This window comes from Antennarius striatus, chromosome 20 (assembly GCF_040054535.1).
Source record: "Antennarius striatus isolate MH-2024 chromosome 20, ASM4005453v1, whole genome shotgun sequence".
NCBI lineage: Eukaryota > Metazoa > Chordata > Actinopteri > Lophiiformes > Antennariidae > Antennarius > Antennarius striatus.
The window spans coordinates 11,836,355-11,854,840 of NC_090795.1; the positions used below are offsets into that span (position 1 = coordinate 11,836,355).

The window sequence follows — 18,486 nt, forward strand, 5'->3', positions numbered from 1 at the left end:
TTATTCACTACAGCAGAACTGCTGCAGACATAGAGTACGCTTATGGTTGATGAAATGATTAAAACCACTGAAACCAAACCCAACCAGGTGCCCTTAGAAGCTGTAAACAACAACACAAGTTTGTCTAGGATGAACAGGAGAAATAACAGCACCATTAGAGAATTCCAGCACAGTTATTTAATCAATCACAGACTTCTGCGCAAGGGAGAAAGCCATGTCGGAGACATGTGATGTGTTAGTAGAAGGGCACAGCTGCAGGCCCACGTAAATAAATATTAAAGCCTACTGGACACTGTCTCACCACATTAGTCTCATTTACATACTTATACATATAATGAACCATTATGAACCATTCCATATACAGTATAATGTAACAGCGATGTGGTATTAGCATTACAGACCAGGATGAGTCCTAACTAGCATTTATTGAGCCACGTGAACATGGAGGAAGAAAAAGGTGAAATTTTTCCAAGTCAAAAACTAAATCAACATCAAACACACGCCACAGGTCCACGTAGGTTAGACAAAAGCACTTTGACAACTGTGTAACTGCATCGTTTGTCCACGCAAAGTTCAGAGAGGTATCTGAATATTCATGTCAATGACTGAATGTGTCATTCAGTTCACTTGTTTTGCATAGCAATGAATATAATAAAGACTTCTGACAATATGTACAGTGAATGTTCTCAAAGGGAAGAAAATGTGTAATAAATTTGATGTGGTTCACAGCATTTATTCATTTGCATTTTTTCCTACCCACCACTTGTGCATGCTTAATCATTTCTTCCTTCTTATCCTGTGTAATTATAGTGGGGTACGGTTGAAGGAAGGCAGATAATTGAGTGACCCTGGAAACTAATGTATGGTTTTGAAAAACAAGTTATAACCACATGCAGTCAGCGGGGTGCATGCCAGTCCTCTACATGTCAGCGTTTCTTTTCAAATGATGACAAAATAAAGAGGGAAGAATGACTTTAAATGAATGACCTGTCATGGATATTGAAGGTCATAAATACTTGACATACTCAATAATCTATGTCACACTTTAAAACAGAGGTTGCTCCACAGTGGATTTGAAAAGATTTAAAAACACGTATAATACAACTTGTGTCAGGACAAAACAAATGGATGTGAAGACTCAGGAAAAAGTTAGTAACATAAATAGAAGGTGACATCCCTCACCTGATGACCCAGTCACATATTTCTCATCAATTAATTGTTTTATTTTAACATTATAATTAAAAAGCTGCAGCTCATAGAAAGTGTTGTGCTTTTGTACCACAATGATGAAATTCACCTAATGCACTGCGACAGTTACAAGACCTCCGAAGCGGAAATGTCCCTACCTGACAAGTGAAACAGTCAAGGTAAAGTGGCAGCAGAGTGGAAGCAAGCCTAAGTCAGTGGGACAGGACAGTTTGTAATGTGAATAGATGAGGCTGTGGGGGCAGGAGTGGAAATTGTTCTGGCTTCTATTTGTTATTTATTTTCCTAGATATCAGTAGTGCTGAAAGCATGAATGGTACTGACCTGCAGACCAATGGGACCCGGGGGTCCAGGGAAACCTCTGGCGCCTTCATCTCCCTTTTGTCCAAACATACCCTGTTGACCTCTGGGACCTGGCTCTCCATCAGCTCCCTGAGAAAGAAGAAACACACTCAGTTTTTTTGTTTGGTCATTTGAATACAGTAAAAAATATCAGTAATACAACAACAATACAACATGAACATTAAAAATAAAGTGGCATCCGACAACAAAATACCAACAATGTGCGTCCAGGCAATTTCTTTATGGTTTTATGGTTTCACTACAAACATGCACATTTTTTACTGATGTAAAAGCAGTGTTATTTTTAGTTTAGTTATGCTTTGTAGTTTCATTTAAGAATGATTTTCTAGATATGAATGAAGGTTAATTAAAAATTAATAGTTCTAGGGACTCAGACGTCAATGATATGATCAATGTGGTCAGCAGATCCAATCATTCAGAAGTACCGCAGGTTCCAGAGCTTGCATGTACTTCCTGCTTACTTTGTTAATGGTACAGACATTTTTCTCTTGTGATCACATGCTCCATCCATGTTTTTTTTAGGACACTTGTACTTACAGCAGGACCTGGGGCACCTATTGGACCCTGGAGACCAGCTGGACCAGGAGGACCCTGAAAAGAAACAAGAGAAAGTTGCGATCATAACACCACAACACGCAAAAGCAAGTACTGTTTTGTGATCTGCATGCAAAAACATTGAAATGTACCATCCTGCTAACGTACCTGTTCTCCTTTGTCAGCTTTGCTTCCCTTCTGACCGGGCTCCCCAACTTCTCCCTGAAAAAGAGAATTAACCACATGGTCGACCATCTGAACTGAGCTTAGTCTTCTCCAAATGTTAACAATTAATGAAAAATAATTGAATGGATGAACACAAATAATATGAATGGATGGACAGATATAGAGAAAAAAGTCTTAATTTAATCCCTAGCAAATGTTTCCAGCAATATTTGTAACCTGAAAGACCATGATGATTGTGGGAGATGAAAGAAAGTCTGTATTTTCTTTAATTTGTCTTCTAATTGTGTTTACTGGCACATGTGGTTATGAAGATGGATAGACATATTTTCTCTGCAGATGGCCTCTGTGGGAACACGAGGGGAAATATTTATTAGTGATCTGACTGACTCTACAAACAACTCCCCAGTTTGAGAACACACTACATGCGATTTGGCCAAGAAGAACAAATGAGTGGTGGAGGGACTGACTGACTGACCTTATCACCATCTTCTCCAGGTGGACCTTGAGGTCCAGCAGGTCCAGGAAGACCGACAGGACCCTGAACTCCATCACGACCAGCCGGACCTTGAGGCCCTTTCTCACCCTGCAAGAAGAATTTGTTCAAATTATATTTTCAAAATTAAAAATGGTAGAATTGTACTGAAGCCTGCAGAAAATTGAAACCGCACTTACAGGGGCTCCTTTCTCTCCAGCAGGACCTGGAGGACCCTGAGGACCAGGTCTACCAGACAGACCGATTGGTCCGGCTGCACCAGCAGGACCTCTCTCACCAGGAGAACCCTGTTAGTTTGAGAAAGAAAAAGACGATGAGAAGAGAAACAAAAGGCAGGAGCCATTGCCTGTTTATTCTGAACAGGAAATATGTTTTGTAGATAAAAATTAGCCGCTCTTCACTCTGAATTGCCCCTCTCAATATATCTACAAGTCATGACCTTGAGATGGACCATACCCCTTACCTAAGTGCTAGGTTATTCATATTAACCATATTAGCAAACCAGCAGTGACCTAAGTACAAATGTGTCTAAACATTTTAGAAAAGCAAACATTAGTGAAAATAATGCTTTAAAAATCATTATTTAATTTTGACCATTTTTAAGTTGATGTGAACAGACTCTCCATTTGTCCAGATGGACAAGAGCAACCCTATATGTCCTCTTGAGCAGGAGAAATAAAAATGGGGCAGCACTTGGCAGCAGACGACTTCTGAGTTCTCATAAAGTGTTGCTGCTCCTCAGAAACAGACAGCGTTATCAGCTGTAGGGGTGTTGATGTCTTTGTGGCGCTCTAAACTCTCAGCTCTTCGCACCTGCTGCTGAAATTACTTTCTGAATGAAAGAGGCTGCTGCTGGGTGTCAACAAAGGAACTTAAGCCCATTAACTGAACAAATCCATTAAACACGACATGGTACTGTTTTTGAAATCACGGAATGCTATCAGCATAGAGCAATGAAAACTATTCAATGTTCTGTGAAATCCAGAACAATATTGAAGATATGTTTTTGACTTTTGTTTGCAAATGTTGGTCGCAATCATGTTTATTGTGTTTTCTATTACCTCTTAAAAGATGAGATTGCTTTGTGATCGCATTGGTATACAAAAATAGATGTCGTTCCAATTCCTCTGCTAACATTTACAATCGTTTGGGTTCATTTACTCAATTTTCTTGACTATTTTGTCTCTCATTTGTAAGAGGTCATATTTTACTACTCTAATAGTACTTTGTACTCAGTGGTAAAACAGTTTTGTTTTGTTTTTTGTATAAATGTTTTTATTTACCTTTTAATATCATGAATGACACACAAAGTGGGGTTCTCAAAAATCAAACTTACTGCAGGACTGATATGACTTCTCTTGTGAAGTGTGGATGCTAAATCTTCACGACAGACATCTGATATTTTATTTACAATGCAAAAATAGAGCAAACATCATCTGAATGCTCTCAAGGAGACATTTGAGGAAGGCAAGATATGTGGTGTTTTAGAACCAACATTCCCATCTTTGTCACATGTCTGAGGTTGAGTTAAGCTCATTAAGATGCTGTACATAGAAAATCTGGAGAAATATAACAAAAGATGTACTGTATGTGGACAATAATTATTTTGCACATATTAAATGCCTTATTGCTGGGGTGAAGACACCTTAACAGTAAATAATGTTTTTTTTAACATTTCAAAATTAAGTGACTCAAGTCCACAATCGATAACAGACTCTCAGCTTCAGTTTATGTATTGGACTTGTCTAAAGATGATTACAAGACAAAATAAACATCATTCTATAATAAAAAAAATATTCTCAATAGCTAGTATGTTGTGATTTTATTGATTCAATACATAAATTCATGGAAATCCCTAGACATCCCAAAATATTGTATAATAAATTGCACAATAAATGCATGAATATACTGTATCTATATACTATATTTGCATGTTAAGTAAAAAGATGCAGCTACTAATTAATATTAATTTATGGCTAAAGTGTGCTGATGCTAGAATGTATAAAGTTTGCTCTCATTCAAAATCATGAGTCGGTAGGAACAAAAAGGAGACACAGGCAGCTCAAAACATCAAAAAAGCCAAACTACTTATAATGTTTGATATGTGTTCAAAGTGTGCACAAAAAATGAATGGGCATACAGTACCAACTACCATACCCCTCCTTGATTTTTATGCTATGGTGATAAAAAAAAAAAAAAGTAGCAGCAGTCTATCACATCTTGCAAAAATTCCAGCAGAGAGTTATGAAAAAGATCCAGCAGACTCAATCTAAGAGGAATTGAAGAGGAGCACAGCAGACTTGAAGCGTCAGGATGCAGCCTCTGGGACGGATGCGGGATGGAAACGCCTGCACACTGTGACTCGTGTGTAGGCTTTCCAAGCTACATTATTATTGTGTGTGTTTGTTTGGAGCTGTCTCTGAGAGCTATGAGGAAAACAGTGTTGATACCCAGCTACTTTACCTGCATGAATGCTCCTGTGACAAATGGCTGTGAGATGAAGTTTGGTCATGCTTTCATGGGAAAATTAATAAAGGAAGCAATGATAACATTACCACAAATTTTTAAGTATTAAACATATACTGAAGAATTAGCCTTGATGCCAAAGATGGCCTCAAGGCTACTGAAAGTATATTTAAGACTTTTTTTGAAAAATTTTCTTGGTGAAATGCTGTAAACCACCCCCTGGTACTTGGCTTATGCGGATCCACTAAAACATGAAATATATAAGCCTCCACCCAATCAATGACACAAAATCGAACAGTGAGAGGAAAGAGATAGGTCTGTTTACCCAAAAGGATCTTAGATCTCAGCTGAAAGAATACTTACAACAGGACCAGGTGGACCTTGGGGCCCCTCCCCTCCTTTCAGGCCTGCTGGGCCCTGTAGGGAAAATGAGAAAAAAATACATGAGAACTTTCTGAAGGTCTCTTAAACTCCTTGTAAGTTTTAAGGGCTCCTATTATTAAAAACACATTTTTTCAGGTCCCTACATATATATAGTGGTCCTCCCTAACCCGACCAAATCCTAGAATCTGGAAAACAAACAAACACATTGATGCTTCCTGCATCAATAGATATTTGGAATCTTTTGGATTCATGGCTGGACAGAATCAAAAACAATCGGAGTCATAAATTCCCGAACCTTACGTCCTCTCCGGGGTGATTGATAGAGTAAATTGACCTATCCTGAGTCATATTTGAATGTCCACCTGGATATGGGCGTGGTCATCCCCGAGGGGGAGTTCGTTCAGGCTATGGTAGCGATGTGTGGTAATGTCCTAGCTCAGAGCTACACACTGAAAGTTGTAGATAAAGGAGGCTCAGGGGGTGGGGGTGGGGGGGGGTGGAGATAGATGAAAACCAAGCTTTTCGGGGCGGAAGTGATTTTATCAATATTCAGTGAAAGATATTGAGGACCACGGATCACTTTGGGGTAAAACATTTCAAATACAGTGTAGTTGGACATCTGGCAGCTGAATGACATGAATAAAAAAAAGCATAATATGGGACCTTTAAATCCACCTGTGAACCTTTAACATTCTAACAGCTCCATCATCAGATATCAGCCAGCTAGGAATGCTTGCCTTCATTTACTGATTTGTCACTACAGATAGACGCTGCAAGACGTGTGATGCCAGTGCATTAAACTTCAGAGTGAGAAATATCATTGTTATTGACATTTCCATTTGGGTAGACCACCAACATGAATCTAAAGCAAAAGCCTCAGTGTGTGGGAGAAAAATCCAATATCCATAACCGGTAACTCAGTGACTTATAGCAAATCAAATGACATCATTCCCTTCAGAAATATGCTCTTATGGGTTCTGTACCTAGAGAGTGGTGGGCTTTCCTTGCAAATATATTGCCTTTCAGTCCATGTGTGCAAATGCATGTGTGTAACTTTTGCTTTGCACATATTTTACAGGGCTGTGTGTAACACTAAGCATGCAGGTGTGCGTTCTAATGTTTGTCAATGCTCATCATGGGCTTATGTGCAGCTCCCTGGTGGGCTACAAAGGAGCACATGGTAGTATGGGTAATGAGTCTCTGCTGGCTCTGCCTGTGTGCAACAGTAATTTACAACTGCAGCAAACAATCAGCAGTGCTTCTGGCCTGCAGAGTTTTCCTGACCTTGAGGATGCAGGCAGCAAAACACTTTTTCTCCCCATAGTATATTAATCCCCAACTCCCACAGTGTAATTGCTAAAATTTTCTACTAAATAATTTCTTGAGTCAACAATGCATATAGATAAAAGCACATAAGTTTGGAAGCGCTCCAAAAAAACCACCAACACTGCAATATTAGAAACAATTCAAGGCCTTGAGCTAAACCTAAGAAAGATCTCACAAATGGATCCCTAACCAACAATTTTCTGCTTCCATATTGGAAGCCCATGATGCATTGCAGCAGTTAAAACAGAATTTCACTGGTGGCAAAGCGATGCAGAAGCACGCCTATTCATTTGTAAGATGTCACTTTAGATTTCCTCTGCATGAGACTGATATCTGAGACTAAATTTCAGGGTTAGTGTTTCTAATTCGGTGAACGGTTCTAGAATCTGGTTCATTTATTATATTGCTTTATTCTGTCACATTCTGCAAGCAAACCCATGTAAAGGGAGGCTGAGATAAATAGGTGCTTGTGAAATAGAGCACTTACAGTGGCGCCAGGTAGACCTCTTTCTCCAGGAAAACCACGAAGGCCGGGAGGACCGTCTTTACCGGGGGATCCCTGTGGTCCAGGATCTCCCTGTACAGAAATGAATAACCCTGTTTATAGATATTAATGCTTCATCAATTCATCAATGTAAAAATAATCAATAAAATAATTATCTATTTCAGACAGAACTTTGTTTCATGAGTGATTCTATTTAAAGTACGTTAAGACATTTATTTTCAATTCAAGATGAGGAGAAACAAAGAAAGCATCTTTTAAAAACTAAATTTCACCAAATATTTTTTAACCAAAGTAAAAGAAGTGCATATACGATAAAAGACTATCTAAAGACTACTAAAGTCCAAACTAAATGAAGAACTATTTCAACTGTCAAAAATCAAGCAGAAAGTAGTGAAGCTTACTGCCGACACTACCAGCATATACATATTTTAAACTATTTAATCAATTTTCTAAACAAGACAATATCCACATGTGATTGAATCAGACGTGAGCTCTCCAGATGATAAATGAAATATCATCTGAGAGATGATGATTTAACAAATGATATTTCATATAACAAATAAAATGTTAACTGAAAATTAGCAGACATGAGTTAGAACTGACGATAAGGCAGTAATACAGAAATATAAAAATCAGTGTTATCAGAGTCAGGTGGGTGGATAATACTGTATATCAAGGAAACCCCTTCTTTAAACCCTATTTGTACTGGAAACTGGTCTATCCCATCTTAACTGATCAGTGTCGAATAGATGGGGGCAATGGTCTCCATAAACAGAGATCCCAGAATGCAAGGATCTCTATTAAAAACAGAGAATTACTTTGCATAAAAAAGAACAAAATGAAAGGAGTCGGTGAACAGTCATAGATTCGATCTTGCAACAACAAGCTGACGGCTTACAACCTGAAACTGTTTTTAGCATTTTCTTATTTAAAATGAAGCGATCGGCAAACCTGATGTGACTCTATCAACTGTGAAATGTCGCATTGTTATTGGCAAGGTGTTGGCATTGGTTCGAGGACTTGACAGCGAAACCTGAGGTTTGGGAAGTGCCTTAAGAGAGATCTGACAATCTGAGAAGGGTGTGAAACAGCATCCTTAAAGATACTTACCAGCCTCTCCCTCTGAGCCATCTGAGGCGATGTGTGTGTACGGTTATGGTTTGACATTGCATAGATTAGCACCACATTTTGCACACAGCTTGCATGTAAGCAAGAGAACTCTGCAATCATAGCTGATGTGTAGATGCCAACACCGATTGAAAAGTGTATGTCAAATACTTTCACTATGTACTAATGGCTTTGCTCAACCCACAAAGAATTGGAGAGTGCTTGTTTTGTAGCCGACATCAATTTTAATGGGCCATTAGCTGCAATTATTTTAAAGCATGCATGTTGTGTTGGATTCATCAGCGCTGTCACAGAGTGGTGAAATACTTGTGTCTCAGCTCAAAACAATGCTCCACTGCTCTCACATAATCAGTCACAACATGAATCACAAAGATTTGAGTCCTCAAGACCAAAACGTTATTTGCAAACGGCATTTCTGTTGAAATGGTTTCGCAGACGAAAAAAACAAACGATATTTTGACTGAAACGAGCAGACAGATCACGCTACAAGGAAAGAAATACAAGTGCACAAAGACAAAGCTATTTAGCCTCCGTTCAAATGTTCTGTTCTTCTCCGTCCTTCACTTCAGATACTGAAAATTTTAATTTGTTGGCAATGGAAGTGCCAACAATTATATGAAACTACGATTAATTCCTGGTTAATTTTGTACATCACATCTTGAAAAACAAGCACTTTCAGAAAAAAAGTTACTTCAGGCTTCATTGTCCTTTTTGCAACAGCAGGCTGACTTTATCTGCAAACAGGGAAGCACAGAGGGGTGGGCTTCAGAGGTATAAGAGGATTTAGCTCTGTGGCCAAGACTTTCACAAACTGTCCACGGCATACTGATGTACCAGGCTGAACAGGGTGAGGATGGAAGTGGGGCTGTGAGCAGAGGAGGGTTTGGAGTCTGACAACACACTTGATTAAACTGTCTGCTTCGGGAAGATCGAAAAAATTCAAGCAGGAGACACCAGGTTTGAGGGAGACGACCGGAGGCAGGGGAGGCTGAGTGGCTCTGGAAGTAGGGGAGTTGGTCTTGAGGAGCCCATACTTCTACAAAATGGCTCCTGTCTGCTCTTAATAGGCACTCAGAGGGGACAGGGAGGGTTACGGTGAGAGCCTCCAACAGCAGAGCAATGTTGATGCTCTGGCATTTGCTACTTTCTGGGTGAATTAATCACTTTTGATTATTAATATCTGATTTTCCTCAGTTGTTCCAAACAATCTAGTCGTCTACTGAGTATCATATGTCCTGCAAAAAAAACATTTGCTTGTTAATGTTCTGGCTCAAACTATTAAGTCAGTTCCAGTTTTTAATCCAATTCTTTACTGACCAGTGTAACCATCATCACCACTAATTATTATTATTATTATTATTATTATTATTATTATTATTATTATTATTATTATTATTATTATACTATCATTATCAATTATTTTTAAAGCCTCTTTCATACACCATATGCAGCTCAGTGCTTTGCTACAAATAATTTACCTGCAGAAATAGACACAAAAGTCATGATGATAAAATATGAATGGAAATAAAATACAGAATAAACATTCAAATTAAGCTAAGGATAACAGGAGTCCATAAAATTTTTAAAATCAGACAAGTGATAAAATATTAAATTTAATGTGAGGTGTCAAAGTTAGCTGAGGGCTAAAGTGAGGAAGATGTAATTTATTTACTTGCTTTTAGAAACATTCATTTTCCATCGTTTAGCCCATAAATGACTTAACTTATTTATTATCTATTATCTATTTATTATCTATATTGTCTATTAGAAGGGCAGTAACGGAAAGACCTTTGGTGTATTGTTGTACCACAGAAAAACATTTATAATTCATCATGAGTAATGCCTCCTCTCTGTCAGGACACTAGTCTCACCTTTGCTCCTTCCTTGCCAGCAGCACCTGGAAGGCCCTGCTCTCCGGGTGGGCCAGGGGGCCCCGGGTGGCCTCTCTCACCAACAGGACCGGTCTCTCCAGTTGGTCCCTAAAGTAACAATGATACCATGAATCATGTGAAGAATAATTAAAGGCCTATTTCATCAACACAAAACCATGAAGGACTGAGTGGGGGACAAAAATCCAAAAAAACTAATCAGTTTCCAAATAAAAGCTAAATGAACTCCAACAAGAGTGTTTTTATAAAATGTACTATTTATCCATCTAGCAAGATATAAATCAGAAAGTAAAGTGGTTAACAATATCTCATACAGTCTATTTGCTTTACATATACATACAGTTGTTTGTATTACTCTGAAAAGCAGATACAGTCAGTTGTGTAACATCATTAAATAGTGTTGATTTTTTAAAACAGTTATTTAAGGGATGATGGCTTCAAGACGTCACCTTCTTTGATAACAAGTTTATTCTTTAATAAATGGTTTATATTACCTGGGGACCGACGACACCTCCTGGTCCTGGGGGACCTGTTTTTCCTTGGAAACCCTAAAAATGATTGAAAAGCCTTGAAATTGGACTTGATCACAATGACAGAAATAGGTTATTTATCAGGTAGATAAAGCCTTTCTGATTCCACATCTGACTCAGATGATAAGATAAATGCATATTTGGTATTTCCTTGAGGTAACAATGGGAGGTTTTAAGATTGTATTCACAATCAAGGATGCAATCCATCATAAAGCTGGGTAGTGTATAAATGTCTGCAAAAAAAGCTGCCTTTATTTAAGAGATGTTGAGATTACTTGAAGCAATTTGAAGGCTTTCCATTAGAAAGACCTGCTCCAAAAGTCCATGGCAAGAACTTAACTATTAACTACGCTTTCAGCCACCGGTTAATTTTGTGGTTGACAAAGAAAAACAGTGTGGTCCAGATTCAAGCACTTTATATCAATGGTACGCAGTTGTTTTCATTAAACAGCCAAAGCAACAATCATCTGGTTGGGAAAGAACAGGAACAGCAAAACTCTGCTGAGATATCCGCTGGGAGATGATGAGCTAAAGACGAAGATGAAGCAGGGACTGCGGCTCCATGAGAGTGACGTCTGCTGAATGTGTGATTATGCGTCTGCTAGTTGTCAAATCAGCCAATCGCCTTCCTTCATTGAGTGTGATTGATAGTTCCAGTCCCACTCTGGGGTTATGAATAATAAATAGAGTTTTAAATTTATAAATAAAAAAAGCTTTTTTCATGATGAACCTGCTTAAATTTACAGCTCCAAAAACAAACATGACAAACAAACAAAAGCTACGGCACGTGTTTTATGACTTAATCTGAAGATTTATTTAGTTCTAGGTTAAATTATTATGATAATCATAATTGAATTAAATGGCTTCAATTATGGGTGACATAGTGGTGCAGTGGGAAGCGTTGTTGCCTCACAGCAAGATGGTACAAAAATGATGATGATGATGACGATGATGATGACAACTGTTATGTCTCAAGCTTTTAGTACTATGTTTAGTATTTAGCAATTTTTGTACGTATATGTTTGTTTTGTTTGAATTATTTAAACTGCATTTTCAGATTTTAATGTAAGTTTAAAGTTTCATGCAAGCCAAACATTCCCAGAAGTCAACATCTCATGCATCAAGTGCTGCAGAATGAATCAGACAGACTTCTGTCAGTTTGCAGTTGTCTTCAAAATAATTAATATAATGTGTGCAACAAATTTCTTTCCAAACATGGACATGTAGTATTTTGAAGCAGAATTGCTTGAGCGAATGTAGAATCTAGTTATGCAGAACGTGATCAGCATAGAGTGAAGGTATTTAACTGTAAGGTCAGTGCTGGTTATCCTTCCGTGTTCCATGGCCCTCCACCTCATCTCTGAATCCCCCGTCATCAGCCTCCACACATAACCCGACTCCACTGAAGCAATGTTTGTTTAACTGAAATCAGTTCTAACCTTAAATCCCAACTAAAACTTTTACAACCCATCTATCACAGAGTCAATCCTGGCTAACCTAAGACTCTGGGACTATTGATCCCAGTTTGTTGCGGTTAATGGTGATGTATTATTCAATGGAGACCCCCAAACAATGCTTACAGCATTGGGATACTGACTCAAATCTTTATTTGCACTTCCTCCAATTGGTGCGCCTAGGCTTCCGTGAGCATCTTTTATTGGTGTGATCTGTTGTCATATTGGATGCTTGTAGAGCCTCTTCATCAGCACATAAATCTATAGCAATAACATTTTAATGAAGATTCTATCTTTCACTTGAGCAGCACTGAAGCACTCGTATGTGGTGTGTGTTGCATTATCTATGGGAGAGCGACAGGCAGAAAGGGAAGCGTTAATGATAGAGGCGATGATCTGTCAGGTTTTTAGTAATATTTATGGCCCTCCTAGCCCCCGTCAAATCAGGGCGCGCTGATGCATAACAACAGAGGAAAGACTGAGAAGTGGGGAGTGCAGCACCATCAGCTTTGCTGTTTTTCCTTCTTCGTTGGCAAACAAATGTTACATCTCAAAGAATATGCCATCAATGCATCTTTACAGCACAAAACTAAACAGCCATTTTAGTTGTACCGTTGTTTTAATCTTATGATTGCCGAGCGATTTCATAGCAGACAATGTTATGCAATGACACCTTGCAACTGGGCAATCTGGAAATAATCAGACATAAAAGAGTGTGTCGACAATTGTGTGTGTATGTGTGTGTGTGTGTGTGTGTGTGTGTGTGTGTGTGTGTGCGTGTGTTTCTGTGTGTGTGTCTGACTAAAGCTGCAGCAGACAGACAACACACACAAGGGATTTGTCTTCAGAGTTTTGCTTTAAGCCAAACGTCTATCCCTTTGGCATTGCCCTGAGATGTTGCATCACTGATTGTAATCCCCCGCACACAAGACAATTGAGATAAGATGAGGGGAGGGAATAGACAGGAGATTGAATTGGAGTCCACCTCACTGATTGGGGGATCAGACCTGTCCTGAAACTGAAGAGATAATGTGAGGGGGCAGCTAAAAAGTCCTAAATGACAGCTGTAATTTGAAAAAGTACACAAACTCCCAACCAGGAAGCAGAAACAGTGTTTCTTTTGGGGTTAAATAAAACAACAGGCTGACCAATCAGAACAGAAAACATATGACCTATCTTGTTATACAGAAAAAGCATATCCAAAAATATCGCCACACATTGTGGTGGAATTTCAATGAGGATATTCAAACTTTATAACTCACCGTCTCTCCACGCTGACCAGGGTGTCCGGGCAGACCGTCCTTTCCAGGAGGTCCCTATTATGAAGAAAAAGCATATTCATCACCGCCACATCCAAATGAATAAACTAAAACATTTCATGAATGCAGTGTTATAATATCTGCAGTACAAATAGAATTTTCAGACTGGCACAATAGTCGCTGGACAACAGCAATGTACATAAAAAAACAGGTTTTATTTTATGTGACAGGAGGACCACAAGCAGCCGAGGATGAGGAGCCAGCTATGAATCTAGCTGAATCAATAGCTGGAAATTACCACTTGACTGGAGAGTGAGAAAATGGGTTCTGCTTCAATAACAGTTAGACTAATGATACCTGCTCAGGATTAGAGATATTGCTATGTATTACTTTACCACATGAACTGCTCAACTTCGATCAAACGAGACTCATAATCTCTGCCAATTGGATTAATTGGCAACTGGAACGGAATGGTAGGAAGAGTTGAGTCAATCTTATTTATATGGAGCAGAATCGCAGCAAACTTTACGTAAATTAAGGAGTTGTTTTTTTTTCCTGAACAGCCCATCCAGACATTGTTCTTGACTTTATGGAGGAGCCAAGCCAGACAAGAGACAGCGTCAGACAGAAAATGGGCTCCTGAGATCACTGATAGGTGTGCAGTCTCTAGAAAGTACTTACAGGAGGGCCCTTTGGTCCAGAGAAGCCCACGGGTCCCTGGGGTCCTTGGGGCCCCTGCAGGAGCAAATAATTGACAATTATAGCTTGATGTGATTTGAAAAAAGAAATACATCACAAAGTTTCACTAAGCCTCAGGAATAAAGCTGTTTTTGACAGGTATAAATACTTCACATTACAGTACCTGCTGATAAAGAGTACTGATAGAAATACTCTCATTTAATTAATTAAAGCATGCAACTATCATTCCCATAAATAGATTACTGTTTATTTACTGATGTATTTACTGATGTTCATCTACTGTATGATCATTGCATCTTAAAACATCAACCAACAGTTGACATTACTTCTTCTGTTCCTCCCTGCTGACCTCCACTTACTATTTTCACAAGTACAAGTACGTGAGCAAACATACTAATATTAAATGCACTCGTTGGAGAAAACAGGTGAAAAATGTTGCTGTCTGTTATTATTCTGAGCACAATGGAGAACAAAATAAGCTGGAAAAATGTATTTGGTCACCCTCCATCTTCCTCCAGCTTCAGAGAGAAGCAGTGAATGTAGAATTCTCAGCTCCTCTGACTTGTTATCAGAGATAATTTCGTGGCTCACTGTAAGAACTGATGTTGTGTTTGACAGGTGATATTTCCTAAAAGGGAAGCATTAAACTTCTAAAAGCTGGACTAGTGACTGTCAAACTGCTTCTTAATAAATTTAATTCCTGTCAAATGTCAAGCTGTGATCTATAAAACAGGGCAGTCATAATTTTATATGAACTTGACTGTTGGGAGTTACTGTTCTCATTCCACTGAAACCTAGGTGCTAAAGCCAGTAAAAGACAAAAAGTAATTACACATTATCAAATAGACATTTCATTAATAATTAAACAATTTCAGTACTTCAAGTCTGTGTTCCCTAAAATTTTCAAATCTGGTGGATTCATTTCAGACAAATCTGAAAAACAACTTCCCAAATTCTAAAACATACATGTTCAAACTGCACAAAAAGCTTTTTACTACCAGATGCAGAAACACTGCAGATGAAAGTAAATACAGAAATATGTTGACAAAGTGAAAATGTGTCTTTGGATAACACTTTATATTCATAATTCTTATGCATCCTAATATTAAAAGACCCCAACATATCTCTGCGAATCACACACATCCATCAGGTTTTAGTTTTTTGGTTGACTCAAATATCAGTTTTTCACAAAGAATGGTTTGAAATATGTATTTATTCAAGTCAAGATTCAGAAACTGTGGGGCAGGACAACCTAGACACTCACAGTTGGACCAGCAGGTCAGCTTTGAATCTTTCAGAATTGAATTCCACCCACTCAAAGTCATGAATTTCAGCAAGAGGTGTCAATCTTCAACATGCTGTAAAGAGCTTTGAGACAGCCTTATTAAAAAAGTCAGACTGTAATTCATTCTAGATATTAATTCCATCTTAAAAAAATAGAATTACGAAACATATTTGGGGTCATTAACTTCAATTGCTCTTCATGGGTAGAATTTGAGTAAAACATCCTTCAACACAGGAAACACTACCCCAGTGAATACTTTACTTCCTCTTTGTGGAGCATGGAAGTTATTTCTTCTTATCATGAAAATATTATTATTATCATGTAACTGAAGAACAGTTCTACTCTCTGATGAGGTCTCCCTCATTAAGCTTTGTCAGAGTCATAATAAAGTCCATTCCTGCCCCTTAGCCAAATGTTTGTGTGAAATACTCAACAGCTGAAGCCTTTAATGTCTCATGCTACATTTATGTTAGAGTCAACGTTTAACATTTTCTTTTTTGAAAAAATAAATTAAAGCACTGATGGAACTAACAAAATGTAATGATAGGTATAAAATAAGGTGGCAATGCTGGAAGCCTTTTGCTGAGCAGCATGGGTTTAACATTGCCCTGTGCAGCCACCCATGATAGCTCATTATTAATGTCTGCAAATGTAGATTTAGAAACATTGGCTTTTCTTGGTGCCACAACAGGATAAGGGATAAAATAAAAGCAGAAATGCTGTTAGATGGAGGTAGATGTATGGACAAAGGCCAACTATGATTGCGTTATAATGAGACATGAATGCCCATTAAGTTTTACCAGGGAAAACTCACAGATTTAGATGACTCTGAACCTATATATTCTTTATTATTTTCACTTTACTTTCATTTTACTCTTTTTTAAAGGAAGTCGGTGAGAAAATCCCTCAGAGTCAGAAATGGAATCAAATGCTGATGAATGTCTTGAGGACATTTTCTAACATACAGAACACTGATCAGCTGATACAAAGCTCTAACTGTCTGTGTGTGTGTGTTCACATGTTACAACTCTTCCACTCTTCATCTGTGTGACTTACTCTCTCTCCGGGTGGGCCTGGAGGACCATCATGGCCTGATGTGCCCTGCAACATACAACGAAAAACAAATTTGTTTTAAGTGTATCGACTGCAGACATTTGACATGGATCAGGTGGTTATAATGGAAGATGGTATTATTCAAAATCTCAGTGTGAAAGTTGTTTTTTATTGTGGATTGTGGCACTGCTCTACCTTTGGACCTGGCTTCCCAGTTGGACCTCTGGCTCCTCGACCCCCACGGGGACCCTACAGAGAAGCAAACTACAGTCAAACAGACCATTTGATTTATTTGAAGTATTTTTTATGTTGAATTCTCATCAGTGAAAGTACATACTGTTGGACCTCTTTGCCCTCTTGGACCAGCTTTTCCTGCAACACCCTGTTAGATAATCCAAGAATGAATTATTTATGGTACAAACACATTTTCTGGTTGCTGTGCAACTTCTGACCACATCTGAACTCTCTTCAGTAATGACAAAGCTTAGTCATTAGTTCATTTTCATCAAAAAAATAATCTTTCTGTACATCCCAGTGGAATTAGAACCATCTGCTGTGGGAACTAAACCTTATAAGGGGGATCTGAGCTCAAAATGATAGAAAATATCTTATTCTTAGAACAAACAATGGGTCATATATCAATCACAACAACAATAGATTGCAGTTCTATTTTTATGGCACATTAAGCATATTATGATTGACAGCAATGGCAGTTCTGTGTCCCCTGGCTGGCTGAAGCAGCAGAAATAGCCTTTCATGAATGCAGTGAAAATTCTTGTAGACACACTGGAACTAGTTTTCTGGCTCTAATTCAACTATGGACAATATTCTACTTTATTAAACCAAAACATGTTTAATTTTAGAAGATAGCCTTTGATTTTATGAGTCGGATGATGTAGCATGCTGCAAAATGGCCATTCAATGATTCTGATGCACTCAACAAAGAAAGCATCCAACTGATATACTTAAAATTATTGAATGGAATGAATCATTGAAATTGCATGAATCAATAGTTACGTCATAGTGAATGAAAGTGAATTGGGAATATTTAGGCTATTTTCCACACAAGCGTTGGATTAAACCTGTGCCTCAAAGAGTGAAACTAATTTGAGTAGCCCGGAGAGCATGGCTCAGTGAAAGCACGATTGTTTCCACCTCTTTTGTTCCCCCCAGCATTGATTTTGCTGCTTACATTTTGTGCCAAGTCACCACAGAGAAGCCTTTATAATAGGAATCAATTTGCCTTTGTCCTGGGATATGATGTCGTGGTGATTTCCATGCACAAACAGACACAGTGTGTTTCCAATAAGAGTCTGTTTTCTTACCCTGGCTCCTTTCTCGCCATTGGCTCCAGGGAACCCGGGGAAACCACTTGAGCCCTGACAATATGAGAGAAAGATAAGATGAAGCGGAATGAAAAAAACAAGAGAGACTCGGTGGGTCAAGACACGCATGCTAATGAAGGCTCATCCTATATTCATCTGTGCTCTCGTTGGATAAAATCTGCAGCGTAGCTTCAAAATGTTAACACCATAAGTGAACTGGTTTGAGTAACTTTGATCACATCCAAGATCTTAAAATGCCGATCCTTCCTGATTTTTAATTTTTTTTTAAGCAGGAAATGAGAGCTGGATTGAGCATCATCATTTACACAACGAGCATGAGAAAAAACCTTTACAATTCTGTGAAGAGAAAGTTTAACATAAACAACTTTTCCTGCCTTCCC

The 18,486-nt window shown here is 38.4% G+C and overlaps 1 protein-coding gene across 5 annotated transcripts in view; it reads right to left on the reverse strand.

Annotated features, from left to right (window-relative positions):
* The window catches only part of col11a1a (collagen, type XI, alpha 1a), a 74,672-nt gene that overhangs the window by 19,929 nt on the left and 36,257 nt on the right, over positions 1–18,486 (reverse strand). For all 5 annotated transcript variants that reach the window (XM_068343698.1, XM_068343700.1, XM_068343697.1 and 2 more), the window contains 15 exons: positions 18,086–18,139; positions 17,098–17,142; positions 16,956–17,009; positions 16,764–16,808; positions 14,405–14,458; positions 13,727–13,780; positions 10,975–11,028; positions 10,463–10,570; positions 7,446–7,535; positions 5,612–5,665; positions 2,962–3,069; positions 2,765–2,872; positions 2,272–2,325; positions 2,107–2,160; positions 1,531–1,638 (listed from right to left, as the gene is read on the reverse strand). In XM_068343698.1, the coding sequence (XP_068199799.1) occupies positions 1,531–1,638; positions 2,107–2,160; positions 2,272–2,325; positions 2,765–2,872; positions 2,962–3,069; positions 5,612–5,665; positions 7,446–7,535; positions 10,463–10,570; positions 10,975–11,028; positions 13,727–13,780; positions 14,405–14,458; positions 16,764–16,808; positions 16,956–17,009; positions 17,098–17,142; positions 18,086–18,139 (1,044 nt within the window). The remainder of the gene's footprint in view (positions 1–1,530; positions 1,639–2,106; positions 2,161–2,271; positions 2,326–2,764; positions 2,873–2,961; positions 3,070–5,611; positions 5,666–7,445; positions 7,536–10,462; positions 10,571–10,974; positions 11,029–13,726; positions 13,781–14,404; positions 14,459–16,763; positions 16,809–16,955; positions 17,010–17,097; positions 17,143–18,085; positions 18,140–18,486) is intronic.